Below are 22,407 nucleotides of genomic sequence, written 5' to 3' on the forward strand. Positions count from 1 at the left end.
GAATTTCTCTATTATTGAATATAGAATGTCTCTTAAGATGCAAGTATTACATTCTCATTTAGATAAATTTATAGATAATTTAAAGAACAAGCAGAACACTTCCATAAAGATATAATGGAATTTGAAAGACGCTACCAAGGCCAGTGTACATGATTGGGGACTATATTTGGGGGTTAATAAGAGAAACTTCTACGGAAGATGACACGAAAAGTAAAACTGTTCATCCTTAAACATTTGGAGCCTATTTAAAATATCTATTGTAAGAATATATTGATAATTATTTATACAAGTATGTAAAATTTTTGTGTATTTTTACCATACATAAAAGCAAATACAGAACTATTTTTTATTTATATTCTTTTTTTGAAGTAAAGAAGCAAAAAGAATAAGGTATGTATAACTCGTGAGCAAAAGTGCAGTTGACCAGTACTATTATCGAACATCTTATTCCTTCGACCATTACCTGTTAAATATACATATATAAGATGTAGAAGTGTGAAAAGCCGATCGATCCAACCGTTTGGGTAAAAATTTCCTCGCCTACTCTGAAAATAGCGCTACGAGAAAAACCGGTTGAAGTTTTGGTAGCCGATTGCACTAAGTCACGAATTTAATATAAACACGCTCATATCTCCGAAAAAATCTTAAGATTTGCGAATAATATTTCCAAATATATGTACAACCGATATATATGCGAAAAAATCGATTTTTGGAATTCATAAGTGGATATAATCCCATAACAGGATTTCGTGCTTATTTTAGTTGCATTATTTCCTTTAAATTTTTATACTTTTAAATAAGCTTTACTTTTAATTTTCATCTGAGCGTTTTTATGCCAAAAGCTCTTTGTGTCAACTTGATTTCCCATATTTCAAGTATCTTAATTTGGCTGAAATTTTTTTAAGTGTTTATGCACTAAATAATGTCTTCTTCTGCTGTGTAGTTGTGTGGCATATGATCGCAACTTGAAATTAATATTTTGCAGTGAGTTTTGCGAGTTTAAAACCAAGTGCGCACACACACAATAGCACACATTACGTGGTTATACTTTCTATTTTTATCCATTTGGCACCCACCGTTATCAGCAGCAGTAACGTGCAGCGGCTGCATCAACAGCAACTGCATCTCTGGTGGCATCCAGCTAAGCGCAACTGTGATGCCTAAAGCCACATTGAAGCCAATTTTAATGCCGCTAACTGATTGCATTTGCATAATGACCGAAATGAGTGAAACTATGTGCCGCAGTGTTGCTGCTGTCGATGTTGCGAGTGCTGTAGCAAATGTCACCGTTTGTGGCAATATAGCGCGCGTTCCAACACCGGCACATGCGCACCAACCCACACACACACATGTGGATGTGTGTGTTCGCATGGGAGTTATTAATTTTGTGGCTGTTATATGGGTAGCGCCACTGATTTGCTGCTTTTTGTTGTTGCTGCATAATTTTCAATTTCGCTACATGGCGGGATAAGCGATAAACAAAAAGCCAGCGAGCGCTGTGCCACATGTTTCCCCAACTGTTCATGTGTGCGCGGTAAATAATGAAGCTGTCAAAATGCAACTGCATTTAATTTGCGAATATTTAAATGTTTTGTACGAAAAAGTGCCGGCACACACGCTTGACTTGATGTATCCTGCTATGATGTCGCCACCACTGACGTCTCTAATGTCAACTTACTTCTGCGTAATTACAAGCAATCACGCCGTTAGTCGGTTGCGATAACTAGTAAAACAGAAGGCATGCCTAAACGAGTTTTAATGAGTGTTTGTATGTGGCACATGCTTCGGAGAATTATGTTGCATAAGCATACACTGCTTTCTACATTTGTAAGCATGATATGACGAAAATTATTTGCAATTTATGCAAATGCTGCTGGTTGTTTTAACCGGTGGAAAGCTTTTTCTTCAGATTTTAATCTGAAATATTCATGTTGCAAGCATTAACGGTTTAATGTTTAGGGTTATAATAGCATAGAATTTAGACAAATATAATTATTTTAGTATAGTCGTACAAGTTAAGGGAACTTATGTGGTATAAAAGGCATGTGCCTTTAGCCTTAGAGACATATACATAAATGATATATTGACGGAGTGGAATATTATATTATTGAAAGTATGTGAAAGTAGTGAGGGAAAAGATTTTAGAAAAGCGAAAATATTTAATAGCAGTAATAAGAAATTACCTTGCTTTTTCTTCTTTGCTTCCACAAGGATAGGATGATCACTATGTTATACACTGAACAGGGTATATTAAGTTTGCTAAGAAGTTTGTAACACCAAAAAGAAAACGTCGGTATATACAAGTGCAGTAATAAATGACCAGAATGACAAGCTGAGTCGGTCGAGCCATGTCCGACTATTTGTCTATCCGTCTCTTCGTCCATCTGTCTGTATATACGCGAACTAGTCCCTCATATTTTGAGATATCGATCTAAAATTTTGCACTCATTCTTTAAATAGCATATATGTAGCTGCCATAAAAATTAGTCAATGAAGTCCTCATGTGCAAAACCGTTTTATTTGAAGAGATATCTTGGCAAAATTTTGTACATATAATTGTTCAAGACAATGCTATAATCTCCAAACATGTATCTGCCATAAAAGCAGAGCGTTAAAAACTAGTCCTTGTTTGGAATTCTACTCAAAATTTTGCACAAGTTATTGTTAAAGGCAACGCTACAATCAGCCAAAAACTTACTCAGTTCGGAGCACTAAAGCTTATACCTGTCATTCAAACTGACTGATCAAAACCAAGTGCTTCTATGGAAAACTTTTTTATTTAAGAAGATATTTTTACACAAATTGGCATAGATTATTATCCAAGACAACACTACAAACAAATTTAGTGCCAAACAAATTTACTGACAAAAACAGAGTAAACATCATTTTATACCATTTTTGCTTTTGAAAGGTTTTTATAGCTTCTATGATGGGTTCTATGGCTTCGGTATAGCCGAAGTTAAGTATTTTCTTATATTTTCTAATGATTACATCAGGGTCGCCGAGAATAAAAACCGAGCTCAGGGGTAAAAAGGTAATGGCCGCCTCCTTACAGGACCTTCCCACTTACTACAATACTTCAAAGTTTATGTATAATAAGTCAAATACGTAGTGTTTTATGCTCTCATCACATCTGTATTAGATACTTTCTTGTTGTTGTTCCAAGGAACAAATTTGTGTTTTTGAATTTTGAAAATCAATTATGTATAAATAAGTTCATACATAGACTTTCAGTAAAAAAAATTTACTGTTGACTAGCATGAGTAAGTTTTTGGAGATGCAGTTAAAAATCCGATAATCTTCAATTATTTGGAATTTAGAAGTAAGTCGATAGTAGTCTGGAAATCCAACTTATTGGCTAATTCTGCCTCTAGGCACAGTGTAGCTAGTCCTGAAATCCTGCCCTGTGACAAGCATGATCGATAAACATTTTTGTTCCTTGCTAGAGCACTAAACGAACGTTCACCACTTGCAACAGAAACGGGTAAAGTGTAAAATATTCTCAAAGCGATGCAAATATTTGGCATTCAATAAACTGTATGAAGTAAGACGAGTTTCAATAGCTTCAATACTTGTATAGCTTCAATACTTTTTTCCAAAATTTTTGTAGCTTCGTTGAGTTCATCTTCTTTCATATCATGGAATTGCCATAGAAATGAGAACGATTCGTTTATGTCACTCACTGCGGCGAATCTTCTCTTCATTCCACAGATAAAGCTGTCGAGTATGACGTGGAAAGTTTTTCTTACTAATTAAATTGCTTCTTCAAAGCATTTTAATTCTAACTAATTCACTTAATTTTTTGAAAAATACGTGCCCCTTCGAAAACTCCGGCTTCACCCCCCTTGTCATTGGATCTGGATGACAACAGGGTATATTAAGTTTGCCACGAGGTTTTTAACATGCAGAAAGAAACGTCGGAGACGAAATAAAATGTATACATAAATGATCAGCATGATGAACTGAGTTGATTTAGCGATGTCCGTCTGTCTGTCCGATCGTCTGTCTGTATACATATACGCGAACTAGTCTTTCACTTTTTGAGATATCGATCTTAAATTTAAGATATGACACTAAGAAGCTGCTTATTTGTCGGAATGGCCGATATCGAACCATTATAGCATATAGCTGCCATACAAACTGAACGATCGAAATCAAAACTTTTTCATTTGGAAAACTTTTACATTTGAAGAGATATCTTTACGAAATTCGTGCGTATCATTAAGGCAGTAATGGAATCTCCGAAGAAATTGTTCAGATCGAATCACTATAGCATATTGTTGTCATACTAGCTGAACGATCGGAATCAAGTTCTTCTAAGGAACCTTTGTGCTTGTGAAGGGCTATAATCGATGCAACCGAAGTTAACGTTTTTTCTTGTTTTTTTTTATCTTTCTTCCTAAATATATTTCTGGCCATGATTTTAGACACCACATTTATTTATTCACATGCGCTCGTAATATACATATGTATGTTTGTTTATTGCTGTGAAAATTAGATAGAATCAATAAAAAATCGAATTAGTTTTCAGTGTTTTTATAAGTTCTTTATTCATGCATTTGTTTGCTTTCATTTTGGCTGTATTCCATAGACATTTGTTTTTTTATACAACTTAGCAACTAATATTATTTAAAACTAAATATTTAGCGCGAAAACGCTGCTTACTAAAATCTCGTTTTAATTTTTTTCGTTATAATTTTCTTATTTGTTTTTAACTCCAACGAAAATTTGTTAATGCTTTTTTCTCGGGTGGTCCATAAGTCGGGGAAACAAGTTAATTATTTATGGATAAATCATAATTATGTGGTGTAAATTTTTGCGTCGGGGGAGCTTTTTGTAAATATCTGTCAGTTTTTTGAGCACTTAATTTAATTATAACTGAAATATTTGCATTTAATCAAATAACGTATTCACTCTTACGGCACGGTTGTATCGCACACATTCGCAGCAATTAATTATGCGTTTTTTAACTGTATTTTTCTGAATATAGTTGCTATAGTGTTTTCACAATGTCTGTGTGGTTGTGTGTATATTAATAGTTATCGTATATGTTTGTATGTGTGTGTATATATAATACATTGTAATTATGTTTGGCATAATAATATAGACATGTTTTCACAAAAAGTGTATGTATGTATTTGTGTTTTTGTTTTTTTGTTTTTTTGTGTTTACTTTGTTGCAGCAGTATTTGTATGCATTTATTCTACGAAAATATGATTATACATTTGTGTTGCACGAATGAGTGGAAAAAATGTTTTTAATGGAAAACACACAGTTTACTCTTTGGTTTAACGCTTTTCGTAATATTATTAAGTGTTGCTGCGGGAGGCTAATGGATTAACATTTGCTTTCATATACATAAATATTATTCCCATAAATACATATTTGCAGTTTATTTGTAGTAATACATTAATGCTAATGCTATATTTATACAATTATGTAATATATATATATATATATAGGTCTTCTTTTAAATACAGTTCATTATTTAAGCTTGTTATATGCACATTGCTCATGTGCATCAGCTGTTTACCCATACTTTTTTAAGCGACTGTATGCACTTTTTAAATATTTTTAGCTTTTTACAAAATAAAGTATTATTTTTTTAATTTCAAATATTTATTTAAATATTACATTACTTTACAAGTTTATATATACTTTTATTTCCTATATATTTTATAGCTGAGTTCTTTTCTGACCGGCATAGCTAAGTGCTCTTAACAAAGAAAACTCTAACTTTTGCTACTAACTACTTGGTAAATAACTAAAAATTGAGTGCGCGTCTTAAAAGCTAAAAATGTGCGAGTTTTGCTTTGATAATTTACAGCGATTTGTTTTAGCTAATCTTAAAATACATTTTTAACCTCTAAAAAAATAAAACGTGGAAATAAATGTGTTATCATCGGAAAGGCAAAAAAGCTTAAGTTTAAAGTTTCGGTGCAAGTAGCTTTCTGGTTCCTATGCTCGATCTTAAAGTAGTTCTGTAGATGAGCATACTTTTCTTAATATTTTATATATTATGTTTATATGTTTACTTCTGATTTTTAATATTTTTGTATAATTTGTATACAATATCTATATATTAAGTTATTTGCTTTATCATATTGCGAGATTTGCATTAACCTTCGCACCATTATACTTTTAAATGCATACGTTATTTTCACAACATTTGTATCTCGAAATGGTCTACGATTAGCTCTACTTTTAAAGTATTTATTTATTTGTAATATATATTATTCTCATATACTTTAATAATAAATATTGTTAATAATGTTTTTTACATTTAACCGCAGCCTTCAGTACTTACAAAAAAAATATTTTCTATTAATACGGTTTTAATTAAATTTATGTTTTTTTTCAGTTTTATTTTTGATTTCCTCTTTGGCTTATGAATTATAATTTTTGTTTCGGTTGTCTAAAACTCTATTCGTCTTTTTATAAGGGAAACCTGCTTAGGGTTGTTTAACAAAGTACGTATCTTTACTTATCTACACATATCCAAATATTAATTTTTTATTTATACTTAAATATTTATAAATATTTTTTAATTATTATTTTCTTGGCTTTACCACAAAAACCAGTAGCCAAAGTGTTTTTAGATTTCCGTAATGTTAACTTAAGTGTAGAAAATTAAATAAATAGGACTTTGAGAAGAAATATTAGGAAATTCGACTCGGATTTTTTCCACAAATTTTTGAGAAAAAGGTTTCAAGATATATCAATACAGTTCATATAATATACAGGGACCTGTTAAGGATTTTTCTATTTGTTTTGTGGAATTATACAAGGTGTGTCCCTGTTATCTATTGAAAATTGGCAGCATTAAAAATAACTTCATAAAATTATGATGTGAAAAAGAAGGTACGCAAATGTCACTCCGGAATCAAAACAATCATCATCTGAGTGGACAGCTTCAGTGAACCTAGTCCAAAGCGCGCAAAAGCACAACAATCAGCTGGAAAGGTTATGGCCTCAGTATTTTGGGATATGAAAGGTGTAATATTCATCCAATATCTTGAGGAGGAAAAAACCCTCAATAGTGATTATTTTATAGCGTTATTGGAACGTTTGAAGTCCGAAATTGTAAAAAAGCGACCGCATATGGGGGTAAAAAAATTCTTTGTTTCATCAAGACAACGCACCGTGTCACAAGTCAATCAAAACAATGCGTGAATTGTTCTTTGAACTACTGCCGCATCCACCTTATTCTCCAGAGTTGGTTGATCGCAGACCTCAAAAAAATGCTCGCCGGTAAGAAATTTCGCTCAAATGAAGAGGTTGAAACTGAGGCCTATTTTGAGAAAAAGACAAATTGTTCTACAAAAGCGGTATTAAAGTTAGAGCGGCGCTGGAATAATTGTGTTGCTCTTGATGGAGATAATATTGATAAATAAATACAATTTTGAACAAAAACAAAAAACCGTATTTTTTTGTTAGGCCCGGTACTTTTCAGCTCATGTATTACCAAACAAAAATGGAAAAATTTCTTCGGAGATATAACTGTTGCCTATGACCCATAACCCATGGAAAAGAGATGTGAAGACATCTCGTCAAATGAAAAAGAAGACCAACATGAAAGTAGCATTTTATGATGATATCCCTTTAGCCATTCAGCATTTATGCAGCGAATGTTTGATTGTTCCAAACGTTGTATTGCGTCTACTGCGACCTAGTTTGAATAAAAATAAACCTTCACAGACAATATTATGTGCATTATTTATTTTATATCCAAAAGCGATTATTTTTAGGATACACCTCGTAAATCAAAACTTTTATAAATTAATATTTATATTTAATTACATTAAAAAATTATCTAGCACATAAAGACAACGTTTAAAATGTTTAAAATAAAAATATAGAAAATAGTGTAAACTAAGAGGAAGTATATCTCTTTGCTCCAAGACGTTCCTTCTTATTTTCTTCAAAGTACTTACATCTGCACACATTTACACATTGGTTACAAGTACATAAATTAGTTTTATATTATTTGGCGTATATTTGTATATAACGGTAAAGTAATGCATAACTGTAGTATGGAGATTTGTTTGGTTTTGGCTGCTAACAATACACTTTTTTATTTTATTTATTTATTTATTTATTTTTTTTTTGATTTTTTATGTACATATTTGCACGAGTATGATTACTTACCTTAATAATTATTATTTGAAAACATAACAAAATATTTTTAGTAATGAGTAAACATTCAGTAACGTACTATTTAGTCGTGGGCAAAATAAAGTGTACACACCTAAGTACATACTTCAGTCGGCAAATTAAGCGTTTATAATTGATATTTGTATTGGATTTTGAAAACAAAATCAAATTGTTGGTTTCAATTACATAGAGAAATTAGCAATTTGATCGAGTACATAATTACAATATAAGTACAACATATGTACGTTTGTAACTATATACATGTGTAAATATATATTCCATATGTAGGCGTTTTTCAGTACATATGTATATGTATGCGCGTGTGTGGTGTGTGTGTGTGTGTAATCTTCATTACAATGCGTAGCTGACGTTTTATAGCACACGCCTAGAGTTATTAGAGTTATATATGGTAGTTGTGTTCGTATTAATTGCTTGCGCACAAACTGCTTGGGGGTTGGCATCAAATGGCTTATGGTCATTTTAGTTTTCGTCGGAAAAACGCAAATTCTAAATCGCTTTAAACGCTAGTTTTTGAGAATTTTCGGATTTTGAATATCTGAAATACACATCCGTTACAAATGCAGTTGGATTCAGTTTAAAGAGGAGTTTATAAGTGTCTGAGAGAATGCGAGAAGAACTCATCAATAATGCCAAAGAGAATCATTTTTTCTGTCAACGAAGTTCGTCGTGCTTCCCTCGTCCACTCCACACTACTTTTTTAAGATTTTATTTTGTTTTTATCTACTATATATTATATATTCTATAAATGAGAAAATCATGTTGCTGTCGCTGTTGCATGCGAGAGCAATAGTTTTGTTGGAATTGCAGCACTTGTTGTTGCTGTTTTTGCCGTTGTTTTAGCTGTTTTCGCTTTAATTGCTATTCGCATTGTTGGCAGTGTTGCCGCCCCTTTCGGCGAGTGCTTTTGTAGTTTAAGTGCCTGCTTTTGTGTTGTTGGCCTTTTTTCAAACCCAACTATATGTTGCTGCTGTCGGTGCTGTTGTTGCCGGCGTTGTAATTGTTGCTGCACGTTGATTCTCTCTATTAATTGTGAATTCGTCGTTTCATTTCGCGTTCGATATTTTGTTTGCTCGACGGCGACTGCCCAGTTGCTGCGGCAAACAGGCATTGCTGCAAATATTGCTGCTGTTGTTGTTGGCGCTTGTGTTGTCATTACGGCAGCTTTTGAAGTTGCCTCGTCAGCACTTGTCCCACTTAATAGTTGCCCTTTGGCTCGCGTGAAGCTTCTATTATGCACTCTGGTTGTTGTCGCTGTTGTTGTTGTTTTGATTGCTTGTATTGTTGTTCCTTTTGACGCCATTGTTTCGCGCCAAACAAACAATTGCCGGCATAATTGGTGAAAATATCGCATAGCATGCCAGGCCGCCAGCGCCAGTGTCGTCCCACGCACCAGCAATGACAGGCAATGACAATGTTGTTGTGCTGCGCCATTGGCATTCAAGGATGAGACAGCACCTGCAAAGAGTATAACCAATTGCAGATAAGCAAATATGTAAAGTGTCTGTGTCTGTGTATGAGTGTGCGTGCTCTTGAAGTGTTTGCTTGCTGCAAACAATGAAGAGTGCAATTTAATTGGTATTCCAGTGAAGGATGCAACAAGATCCGAAGTATGTACTTCCAACTGAAGAGACAAAAGAAAATATGCTGCTTTCGAACTTAATCACAAAGTACACAAAACCTGACGAACCACTACAGACATATAAATATATACTAGCGGCCTTTGTAACGTGACCACAAATTTTTTTACCGCGAGCTTGCGAGAATCTCAACCCTTTGGTGGATAATTTAACTCTTAGAAGAATGTTCCTTAAAAACTACAGAGAGCGCGTGTTGTATACCAAGAAAATATTTTTCTACACTTGTTTTACCATCTGATCAAATTTAACACGGTCTTGGTTCTAGATTGGGACAACCTTTTTAATGTTCGTGTGTAGTTTGATCTACATATATGTGTTAGTGTATGCTTGGCAGCTGTTTGTTTACAAACCGAAAAGTTCGTCTGATAATTAAACAATAAGTTTGCTTAAAATTTTATTTTTCCAAAACATTCAGCGAAGATCGTTAGGTCACCGAAAACTTGCCTCCTGCTAGCCGTCCATCCGCCTCTATTAACCACGATAACATCGAAAAAGTTAAAGAAACAGTGCTTGAATAGTTGAGTAGAGGTCGCTAAAGATATGCTTGTCAACTTAGATGATGACCCTATATTCATCACATGTCGTTACTTGTGACGAGAAGTGAGTTTATGAATATGACGTCGACCTGCTTGTATTGGCTCAGGACCCTATTTTGAAGGTGATAATAAAGATTTGTATTGAATTATATGAAAATGATTTTTTTGTCGGTTCGGGTCAAATTTGATCGGATGGTACATAGTCTAATTTTGGTCTAATATGTTTAGTCTAAGTCTAAATAAAAACTTGCCTGCACAAATAAATATAAAGCAGATAAAAGTCATATAAAAGTAGTTAAGGCTGAATTTCAGAATAAAAGCCTTTGTTCAATCTTTATAAGAGGCTTGGCTTAAGTTAGAAATGCAGTTGTATTGTGTGGCATGAATGCCTGCTATATAAAAGAAGAATATTATTTTTACTTCAACAACTATTCCCATTGCTTTATTTGAGCTTAAATTACAGTTACATTTTAAACAAGAATGCGCAACCAGGTGAGAGTAATTTATATTTGAAGAAAATAAAATTTCGGCGTTGAATACCTTAGCCCTAAAAATAAAGTGCATATTGCATTTCATTTCTTAGAAATTGAGTAATTCCATGGAGAAGAATTAATCTATTGCAGTTCTTTAACTTTTCAAATTGACTGGAACCTTCCCATTTAATTCTTCCGAAGCCATTAAAGTAAATCCTTAACTCCACTCTTCCGTAAGTATTTATAAATTTAAAGCTTCTGTATGTGACCATCTGTCTGTGAATGCGCTTACATGACACTTTCCCGTTACACACATACAAAAATGTGCATTATAGATGGTGATTGTGTGTATGTCATGCATCTTTTCTTTTTCTCATGGCAAAACCATATTCAAATCGTCATAATTCTAAACAGCGCCAGTTAGTTTATATAAAATATTTCACGACATACTTAGCAATTTGATAACATGATTTGTAACAGTTTCCATTGCACTTGTTCTAGATTTCGCAACTCACTTTTTGGACTGTCTCCCCTGTTTTGAGCTTCAGCTTTATTTGCCTTGTTGCACACGTCACTGCTGGCTTTTTGAGTTCGGTAGTATTTTTCACTACTTATTCCTAACAAATTTCATCTCCTTTATGAGGAAGTGTATACACATTGCTTACCTATGTACTGCACTTATATGTGTATGTACAAGTATGTATGTAGAGTTAGTCAACCTACTTTTATTTTGTTGTCCTTTTTTGGCCAACATTGTATTGAAGTAAAGCGCCAAAATTGCATTTCTCTTGAATATACATACAGTATAATATATGTACCTGATTTTAATATGTTGTACCACCCTTGAAGTTTGAAGCTTACGAGTTTTGCTTCTTCGCATCATCTTTATTTTCCAGAAGATTTTTGTTTGCGCTTGAAGGTAATACTATTTTTAGCCACATGTGGACAGAATTTTACTTAAATTTTTATAAGTAAATGTGTATATGAATATTGCTCTCCTCTTCTAACATCTTAAACTGACATACATGTAATTACTATCAAGATATTAAATAACTCTATGGATGGCCAGTGCGCGGCCTTTGTACGTAAATGTACTATATTATTCCTGTCCAAACCTTAGCTGAGAGCTTATAGTGAGAGAATGATTACTTATTCACAGAGCGTAATCGTTCGTGAATTATCACTTGCACTTCGTTCGCTCTTACCTTTTATGTGCGTCGTGTATGTGTCGGATCGATCTATCAGTTGGTCATCCTCCGAATCAAAGTAATCATCTGAAAATGTATTGACCGCGTTAATATTGTGTTTGTGACGCTCCTCTTCAATCGACTTCTCCGTCGATTTCCAATAGACATCGTGAATGTGTGCAGTACAGCGTATCTAGAAAGTGCAGAGTTTATTTGTGTTAGAAATAAGTTATTACTAACTAGAATTAATAGTTATAAATATATTAAAAATATAAAAGCGTGGACTTTGTCAGCTAAAAGGCAGGCTGGCAAAGTTTAATCGATTTGCAGCAAAATAATTTTGATTTTTTTTTTTTTAATTCGATTTTATTGAATATAGTATGTTAGTATATAACTGCCACCGAAGTATGTTATATGCTATTTTTATAGCGACTTATCAACTTTCAGTATTTTTACTTTGCTTTAAAACTGGCCTCTTTGTCGGCGATTAATATTTTATTGTCTTCAGGGCCAGAACCGGTAAATGCAGTAGATGCTAAACCTAATTGAATTCCACTTCATGTCATCATCCGTTGCTTTTCCGTTAATTGGAACACGTTGCGTTGTGTTGATTTTGAGTTCTTACGAAACCGAGAGAGTTCTCGCTACACTGAATTAATCTAAATATTCAAGAACGATATGTCCAACACTTTCCTTTCATATCTTTAGATTGCCAGCTATCTCGACGAACTTCACGTTACTTGACTTTTTTGATGATTTCATTCATAACAGTTTTTATGAACAAAATTAATTTTTTCGTGCTTCCTGGTATTACGGTCATCACTTACTGATTCCAAGTACTACTATTCACTGGCAAATAATACTCAATTATTTACTCTTAGTATTGATTATTGCAATAGGCAATTATTTCAATAGCCGAAAATATCGTTGCTTTAAGGATAAAAAATTCTATATTTCCTATCGGACAGTCTTAGCTGTCTTAACTGTCTTCTTCTCTCTCTCTCTACCATAAAACGCTTTGTTTGGCTCTATTGTGCCATAAAAAGCAATTACACATTTGCGCCGAATGTGTGCTTTATTATACGACTACAAACGAGCTCAACGGTCGACCAGCGCTGCACTTGCGGCCCAGCTGTTGCAACGCTATTTGTTTACTTTTTTCGAAGTCTAAGCACACAGTTTGCTGCGTTTTTGACTTCTTGGTTGGTCGGCGAATACGAATGGCGCACGCAAGTAATAAACCATTCAAGCATTATGAACAGCGGGTGGCTTGCCATGCGGCAAAGGCAATCGAAAGAGCAGCATGACAGCAGACACACGCACATCCGCTCTTCGCTGGTTGCATTTTTTTCGGGAAGTGACAGAACACGCAACTGTGCAAAAGAAACAATTAAATCGCATCAAGTGGTTTAAATGGCGCGTGTGTGCCGCGGCGCCTCCAACTACTATGTAGCAGTCCGAACAAAATATGTGCTTCTGCAACATAACGGACGCATATTCATTGCGGCCAATTAAGTAGAAGGAACATTAAATTGTTTATATGCTTTTATGGTCGTTTGTTTCGGGCTCGTACACACCCTTTCAACGCCTCCAAAATAACGCCAACGGTACTTTGTTGCTACTTAAAGTGTGCTATTATTGTTGTTGGGCGGTTAAACAGCAACGTGACCTCATAAAAATTGACCGTGACTACGCGTCGGACTGTTTTTCTTGCAAAGCGTTCGCTTTCCTTCGTCGAAGCAATTTTTTTGTGTCGCCGCGCAATTTCAGCTGGCACTATCTGCTTGTGGGCATTTCAATTATACGCCGTGCTGCTGTTGCCCAACTGCCGTTTGAAGTTTTTGTTTATCGCGTATTAGCTTAATTAGCGGCACTTGTTCTCCACTAACAGACTTCACGCGTTTGGGCTGCTGTGACTTGAATGACTTGTGAGCCATTTGCTGTCATTATTGCTATAAAATACTTGTGTATGCACACTCGTCTATTTTGTGAGGAAATGCCGTCTACTAGTTAAGTAGGCAGGCAGCAAATACAAAATTCCATTTTTGGCGAATGCTTCAAGTTAATCGAGATTTTTCATGATTTCTTTCGCTTACCTTTAATTTTCCTGCGCTGAAATGTTGCGGTGTGATCACGAAGTGTATTCCCGAAACGGCTGTTTCCAGCTCGCGCGCCTCTCGCATGGGTTTGTGGTGGCGTATATGCGAGGGATTGGTCTGAAAGCAAAAAACATATTGAGTTTTATAAATCTTTATCTAAATATGTACATATGTACATATATAAATATTCAGCGCGACGAGCTGTCGATTAGCCATCTCCGTCTGTCCGGCCGTATACAAATACGCAAACTGATCTCTCAGTTCTCTCGCGCTTTTCTTCAGAAACTGTTCATTTGTCAAAACGGTTGATATTGAACCACTATGACGTATAGCTACCATATAAGCTGATCGATCAAAATCAAGTCCATTGAAAACTTCTTTATCTTCACAACATTTGGACAACAACACAAGATTATTCCCCAGGGCAACGGTGCAATTTCCGAACGAAATCGGGCCCCTATAGCATATAGCTGTCATACAAACTGATGAATCGAAATCAAGTTGTTGTATGGAAAACTTTTTTAATTGCGAAGAGTACAATAGCTTCGGTGCTATCGAAACATTTTTTTTGTTTTTATTTGGTTTGGAATGTTTGTAAAATGGCCGAATGTAAACAAAACTCAAACTTTTCTCAAATTTATAACAAAACGGATACCGAAATCAAAGATTGTCAGCACTTTGCATACTTGCTGTACTCTTTTCTAACAATTTATCGAACTCATTTAAGGCGGAGAATGGAATGCGGGAGGTTACTGGTATTCATTGTGTCATAACCTTAAATTCGAACAGAAATTAAAAATATTTCCTGTGCCAATTGTGGTATAGCTCAAGGAAAATTAAATAATTCCCGTAAATTACTTTTCAACTGTCATTAAATTGTCTGTTTACTAGTTATTTTTGTATACATGTATATAACTGTTATGCCGAAACTCGTCGCCATAATTTGCCGAACTTTTACAATTTTGTTTCGGAGGAATGAAATGAAAATTCAAACACACAACTGCAGATTTATGACAATTTGTACTATAACGGTAATGGCGAAGGCGCATGCAATAGTCGATGTGTAATCGTATTTGTATGTAATGAATCTACGATATATATACAAGTATTTACTTTATTGTAAACTAGATTGCACGTGCAAGGAGAAACAATGCCGCTACGGTTACAAGTATCGCCGAAGCAAAATGAAATAGCGTCGGAAAGTTGGTCCTGCGCTATTTTCGAATATTTAAAAGAATAAACATATCAACGACCAACATTTTCGGGAATGGCTTATTACTTTTGCAGTTTTTTTTCAGATATTCACCAAGAATAACAATCACCGAAAAACTTTAAATAAACAGACCACACCGGGGCGACAGTAAAACTAAATTATTAGCCAGCAAGATAAGCGTGCAGGTGTGGGCCGCGCTCAGGGTGTGCTTACAACGCCCACACTTGTGGTGTGTAACGAAATGTGATGACCAAATTCAATGCACTTCCAAGTTTAGCTTTATGTAGTTCGTGCGCATGTGTTTGTGTCGCTTGCGTCGTGGATATAAGTTTGCGAGCGTAGGTAAACAGTGCTCACGAGCGCATCTATGGATGCAAAGTTTGGCCTTTTAAATATAAGTGGAGTGCGTAGCTGTGCAACTGTGGGCGTCCAATGGGATTTGGCGGAAGTTTTTAGTGGCAAACAAATATAAAATATGGTTACTAGTTGAGAAAATTTATTTTCCTGTGGGAAGCTGTTTCGTGTGTGCTTTGTAAAATGCGGAGAGTTAAAAACTCAATTCTTAAGCTCTTTATTCCTATTTATTGTTAAATACAAATGTTGATATTAGACATTGTGTTGTTGTTGTATAACGCCATCCATTGTAACACATTTTTAGAATCGAGCTGTGTTATTACATCTTCTAGGACAATATTTCGTTCCATTCGTAAGCGCCGAGTATGGACTACCACGTGGGGTATTTTCAAAAACCTACCAAGAAACAATGCGGAAAATAATTTGCTTTCTCTAAAGCTGACTGTTCGTTGGCAAGTCACATCTGATCTCCGAGTATATTGCTCTCAATATTAGGCCTATCAAGTAACAGGAAAGCACACTTTACAAATATGATTAGAAGATGGGTTTTATTTATATGAGAATAAAACTGTATATTTTCAAATTCAACCTGGACTGACAAAAAACGTAGTCTAATACTACGTAGTCTAATGCTCAGTCAGGACAAGCATGCTAATGCTTAATCGAATTTGTAAGACATTTGTTTTAAGCATCGGCTGGGATGGCGTTCAGAGCCTTCTGCGAATTTGTGTTTTTTTTTTTTGCTTTCGCCTAATTTTTGGAGCGCCATTCGCTAGATTGTTGAACACTTTCGCGCCCAAGCTCATAAATTCGCGTTGTCAAACACCTTTTTTGCTATTTCTACTCGACGTCATTTTTGCAAAAGATTCAGGTTTTTTGTAGGAGCTTAGCAGTGACACGCTTCATATCCAAAACATTAACCAAAATATGTTGAGTCATTAACAGAGATGGACGGACGACTCGCATGAGGCAAGTTTTCGATGACTTCACGGCCTTCACATTTTACCCAACTTCTTTAAATTTTTTCCTGGTAAAAACCGCTAGACAGACTTTTTCGCGTCCTAAACATAGAGCTGCCAAACACGCACTGATTGAGGTATCGAATTCAAATTTCATACTAATATAAAAGATGGTTTTATTAATCTAGGAACAAATTTATATCTCTTCTGCGCTGTTTAAAAGCAACGATATGGGTCATATTTTATACCTTGACTAAAAATTGATCCCTTCTATTCATATGCCCTTATCGAAACAGTTTTGAAAGACACAATTTTAGATTTCTGAAACTGCCAACACATGAAAAACAACAAAACCTTCTGAACTTACTCTCTGACCGCCTGTGCTTTGTAAATCCTTTTAATTCCCTGTAGACTCCAATTACGCCAAGTTAGTGCAAGCACAGCTCTAAGTTTTCAGGGACAGCTATGTGGTTCCCACTCGAGGACACGCCATATATAGCACACTCGCACACAAGCATAAAGTCGGCAGCTGGCAGTCATGTGAGCCTCAGTGAAAATTTGCGGTCTTGCGACGAAGCGAAGGTGTGCTTTATGGGCCGGTAGATCTGAAAGCAGTGTGCGACGCGGGGCAAGTAATGGCCGAGGTAAAAATTATGTGCAGCTACACTAGGAAAATAATGCTGCTAAAACATGGAGATGCAGTCGTTTGTGATTGTGTGTGCGTGTGCGTGTGACGGTTGCAGCCAAAGTTTTGTCAGGCGTACGGCAACTGTTGCCTGCCACCATGCGGGCTTGCGGTAATGTGTTTTACATGTGAAGAGTTTTGCGCCACACATGTAAGCTGCCGCGCGCAAGTGACCGTGTGCTTATGTGGCGTATGTTAAAATTGTTGTGACATGTTTGCTGCGGTTGCACTACGTGTTGTATGCAACAGTGGCGTCTAAACTGCTCGCTGCAGTCGGCTGCACATTGTTGTTGCTGTTGTTGCCTTCGTTCGCCACTATTACATACATCATGTGCCTGTAATTATGCTTAATGTCCGGCCGGAACATTAAGGCGTGTCAGCGGTGTGACCACCATGCCCATGCCTCTACGCCAAGGCATACAGAGCTTGGTTACGTGTGTTGCTCTGAGCTGCAACATTTTGCATATATTTGCATTTAGGCAGTGGAACCAGATTTCGCAAATTAGCCGAAAGAAGTCACTACATGCAGCTGATACTTGCTCCGGCGGAAACTTTTGCGGACCGAAATTTTCATGCAACACAAACAAAAACAATTACTACGTACTAGGTGTACAAAATATTCTCTGCAACTTTTGCTTTTAACTACCACAAATCACAATTAAACAATTATGCAGCACAGTTCTTCTGCATTAAAGTGCGTGTGTGTGTGTGTACGTGTGTAGTATTTAATTTAAATTTGCCCGAATTTTCCACATACTTTGCAGCAGTTTGAGTGTGTAAATGAACAAGTACAAACCAATTCGGATATTTAAATATTTATAACTGTTAAACAAAGCGTTCATATTAAGTCCGAAATGTTGATTGCCTGCCACTTTGCACCCCGGCAATCGCACACGCCATTAATTATGCGCATTTGAATTTAATTTTTAGTAAAGTTTACATATTTTGGGACTTTCGAAATGCATGTAATTACAATTTGTATGTCCAAGTATTTAAATGCGAGTAAACAGCTCCCAAAAGGCGGTAGGTAAACAAAATTTAATTGAGCGCACAGATTTGTTGCCGAATTAGAAAGATTTATGTAATAGTGATTTCTATTTAAATATTGTAACAACTGTTACCACTACTATTGCTCTCATTGCGAGAATTGATTAAATGTTAGGTCCAAAACAATACTAAGTACCGAACTATGTCGAAGTAGTTCTCTTTTAAAGGTTATAGTATTTCTAGCCATGCTCTCCATTAAATTCCGTTCCTTTTTGAGCAAATAGTAGGGAATTTCGAAAATTGCACAGATTTCGAGGTCGAGTAGTTATGCGGTACCAAAGTAATCTTAATAACATTAATTGCCTACCGAAATACCCTATAATTTATGTCAAATAATACCGTGTATTTTTTACGTATTGTTTTGTAAGCTTTGTGTACATTTTTTAAATTTGAAATTAATTGCACATACACCCACCTCTCGTCCATTTATGGTCCAGGTTAGATTTGCCGCTGGCTTGGAATGCCGCGATGTGCAATTGCCACGAACTATGTCTCCAACACGATAACGTGACTTTATGCCGGAAATAACTGGATCCTTTCCCGGTACTTCTGAAACAAGAGAAGTTGCATTAATTTTGGAAGTTATTTGTTCGGTGGTGCTGTAGTAAGTACGACTCACATGTTCTATAGAAATTATAGAAAAGAAAGCTACTAAAATACGACTTTAGACCTGGAAAAAAAATATATATATATTTAAGATCTTAAGCACATAAAAAAACAAAAATACCAAACAAAATACAATATGTATATATATATATATACATTTATGTGTGTATATACCTGCAACCCAAATCTTCGGATCAAAATTTAAAAATAAATTTAAATATATTTTTACTGTTAATACCCAACACTTTTTAGAAAGCTTTACTTAACCCAATGCGACTTGACGATTTAAAACAGTTTTACGGGTCAGTGCGCCTAAATGTGTGCAAAAAGATTTAATTGTTTGTGTGTGTGTTGAAGAGATAAAAGTTTAGCTCTGTAGAAATCTCTATGTCATCGGGTAATTAAGCTGAATTGTGCCGACGAAGTCATTACCGTTGCCGAAATCAGGTCAAAGGTGAAACTTTCAATGCCTAAAAATACAAGTATGTATGCAGAGCATGATTTAAAACTTTCTGCGCTGTAATATGAAAGCGAGAAAAAAGTAAGCAGCGTTTACTGAGTGTTGAATCGGCAATGCACTACAAAGGAGAATATGCGATGGGCCATGACGAAAACTAAAGCTGCGCTGGAGAGCGGCAAAGTGCAGTAAATGAATAAAAGTTTGAATAGCAAAAAGTTGTGCTGCGAAATGTGCAACGAAATCATTAATAAAATTTGCACTTAAAAGGCGACGAGGCGACAATTTCCAATAAACAAAAAAATGAAGCAAACAGCCAGAAGTTGACAATAAACCAGTTACTGCCGCAGTGCAGGTGCTCGACTGCGTTTCCTTCGTATGTAAATACAGTTGTACAGTAGCATATATTTCTCTCTGCCAGACATGAAATATTCTTCTTATGGTGTTTTAATAAACTTTTCGACAATTTTATGTTTTTTTGCAAGCGAATTCTCTTCGCCTCTCTTTGAATTGTCCCTTTATCCTTATCTCTCTCTTTTCTTTTTAATTGTGTTTGATGACTGCTTGAATAGACGAGAGCAACAACCTGCCTCTTTGCTATTAACTGGTAATCTCCACACTTTATGATTTGGTGCTTTTATTTTCGTCGGAGCCGCAAAAGTCCAGAACTTGCATTAAAAATCAATTAAATTATGTGCATAAAAGCAGCAGTCGTAAACTCTCTGCAGGTACTTGTTTCGCTGGCGCCAGTGAAGCACAGTTGAAATGAGTAATGCGAATTTAATACTTTTCGAATTTTTTGTTACGTGCTCATTAATTTGCTGTGAAAGTTGGGTTATGAACGCTTTTACGATAGCAGCTAGTTGGCTGATTCTGAGCGAATATTATAAGACTAGTTTGTTTATGAATCATCTCTTTTTCAAACCGAATGTAGTTGAACTTTTTTGCACCTTTGAGTGATAAACTTTCACATCCATTTAATTTAGTAACAATTAGTAATTTCTTACAAATAGATATATTTCTGTTTCTTTTGATGTGAATTACTCTTTCATTCTCAAAATTAAAATATAATTTTTCCAATGCATGATAACTGTTAATTATTCAGGGTTCTTATCCCTCACTATCATACGGTTTGGTGAAGCTACTAGCATGCCTCTCTTTCACCAACATTAACTCTTCCCTGGCAAATAATTATCTTTAGGAAAACTATTTAAAGAAACAAGAGAAAGTGAAACCGAAGTTGTTATGATCTTATTCTAAAGCGTATATCTGAAAATGTTTCCGTACATCAATCCGTGTGTCACTCTCTCTTAAATTTCCAGCTTATAATATAGTTTTTATCTATATATAGGTCTTAAGCTTGTTTGTTTCATTGATTTTCTTCCCAATGTCAGTTTGGTTTATTGCCGTTTCCGATGCATGTTTTTATTGCTTTGAGTACAATTTCTGTCGTAAATTTCATTCCGAATAATTTCGTGAATTTCTGAATTAATGAGTTTTGTTTGTCATAAATTTACGTTTCGACGCTCGTAGCGAAAATCACGGTTTGTAAAAGCAACGGAAGGAAAATTGCTTACAAAGTTTTCCTCGTCGTCAAGTACGGCGATGACAGCACAAATAATCTCGTGCAAAAAGAAGATAAAATATATAAAAATAATTAATTAAAATAAAATAAAATAAACGGCAGCTAATACAAATTCAGCAAAAAAGTTTAATGAGGAAGTCAAACCTTTTATAAATTAAATAGGCTTAGTTAATATTATATAGTGGTAAGTTGGTTTAAAAGTATGGCTTTCCAGGAGTATATACTTCTTTGATAATATTTTATAACTGTGTTAGAAAATAGCGCAGCAATATTAAAATAAAATAACAGCCATGCAAAAATTTTTCGGCATTTATGTGTTAAACTCCCAGTCGGGTCGGAATCTCAACAAATCGGAGCAACGTGAAACAAACGGGTGGATGTCACGACTCAATATCTCCAAGACCTTGAAAGATTTGTTCCAATGCAATATAGTTTTCAGCAGTGATGCTTCGTGTATAAAAGCTTAGGTTCAGATTTCGTACAGACTAGATTAAATATAAGCAGTATCAAATTTCGTGAAGATATATTGTCAAATAAGAAATAATTTCATACAAAGACTTGATTTTGATAGGTCAGTTTGTATGGTAGCCTTATCGTACAGTAGCCAGATTTTAACAATATGTTCGGATATTTTAAGGTTGCCTTTAACAATAATCTATACAAAATGTTGTGAAGATGTCATGTCAAATACAAAAGTTTGTAGCTATATTCCACAGTGGTTCGATATCAGCGGTTCCGGCAAACAAGCAGCTTCTTGGGGAAAAAGGACACGTGCAACATTTCAGATCGATATCTCTGTGACTCAGCTTGTAACATTGATCATTTAAGGTTCATCAACGTTTTCTTTTGGCTGTTATAAACTTCGTGTTAAACTTTTAATATCTGTTTAGGGTATAATAAATAATCCAGTACGCAGAGAGGATTGGTTTAAGATTTTATACTGTTGGGCGGCTTGAATGCTGCTATTGTTGGCGCCCACTCAATTTTTGTTTAGCGACACCTCCATTCCTCTACAACTGCTCAGTAGTTTTTGTTTCCACCTACAATTGCAATAAAATTTTAACTGCGTTTTTTATGCATCTTTTTAACTCAACTCATATACAGCATTCATATCGCTGTCTCTTTTTTGCCGTAAAAGTTTCTAGTTTTCGCTTGATGTACCTTCACCTTTATCTGAGACCGTTTTGTTTACTCGTCGTATAATTCGTCGTTTTTTCACCAGTTTTTGTTTCACATTCCTGTTCATTCATTTACCGTTACACGTTATGTGCACACATTGTCATGTGCATACATGTATGCAGCACGTTGGCCAGACGAATGTGCAGACGTCGGCGCCAAATATGCATCAATGCTTGTCTGATGCCATTGACCGCCGTCTAAACGTCAGCGTCTCC

General features: G+C 35.2%; 1 protein-coding gene across 3 annotated transcripts in view; it reads right to left on the reverse strand.

Moving 5' to 3' along the window:
- Positions 1-4,524: 4,524 nt before the first annotated feature.
- The window catches only part of beat-Ia (beaten path Ia), a 104,740-nt gene continuing 86,857 nt past the window's right edge, over positions 4,525-22,407 (reverse strand). For 2 of the 3 annotated variants that reach the window (XM_036360137.2, XM_070107268.1), the window contains 4 exons: positions 18,781-18,914; positions 14,105-14,224; positions 12,027-12,201; positions 4,525-9,630 (listed from right to left, as the gene is read on the reverse strand). In XM_036360137.2, the coding sequence (XP_036216030.2) occupies positions 8,930-9,630; positions 12,027-12,201; positions 14,105-14,224; positions 18,781-18,914 (1,130 nt within the window). In that variant the 3' untranslated portion in view covers positions 4,525-8,929. The remainder of the gene's footprint in view (positions 9,631-12,026; positions 12,202-14,104; positions 14,225-18,780; positions 18,915-22,407) is intronic. The other variant, XM_036360139.2, reaches the window with a different exon arrangement.

Source organism: Bactrocera oleae, chromosome 3 (assembly GCF_042242935.1).
Source record: "Bactrocera oleae isolate idBacOlea1 chromosome 3, idBacOlea1, whole genome shotgun sequence".
In the NCBI taxonomy this organism is placed as follows: Eukaryota; Metazoa; Arthropoda; class Insecta; order Diptera; family Tephritidae; genus Bactrocera; species Bactrocera oleae.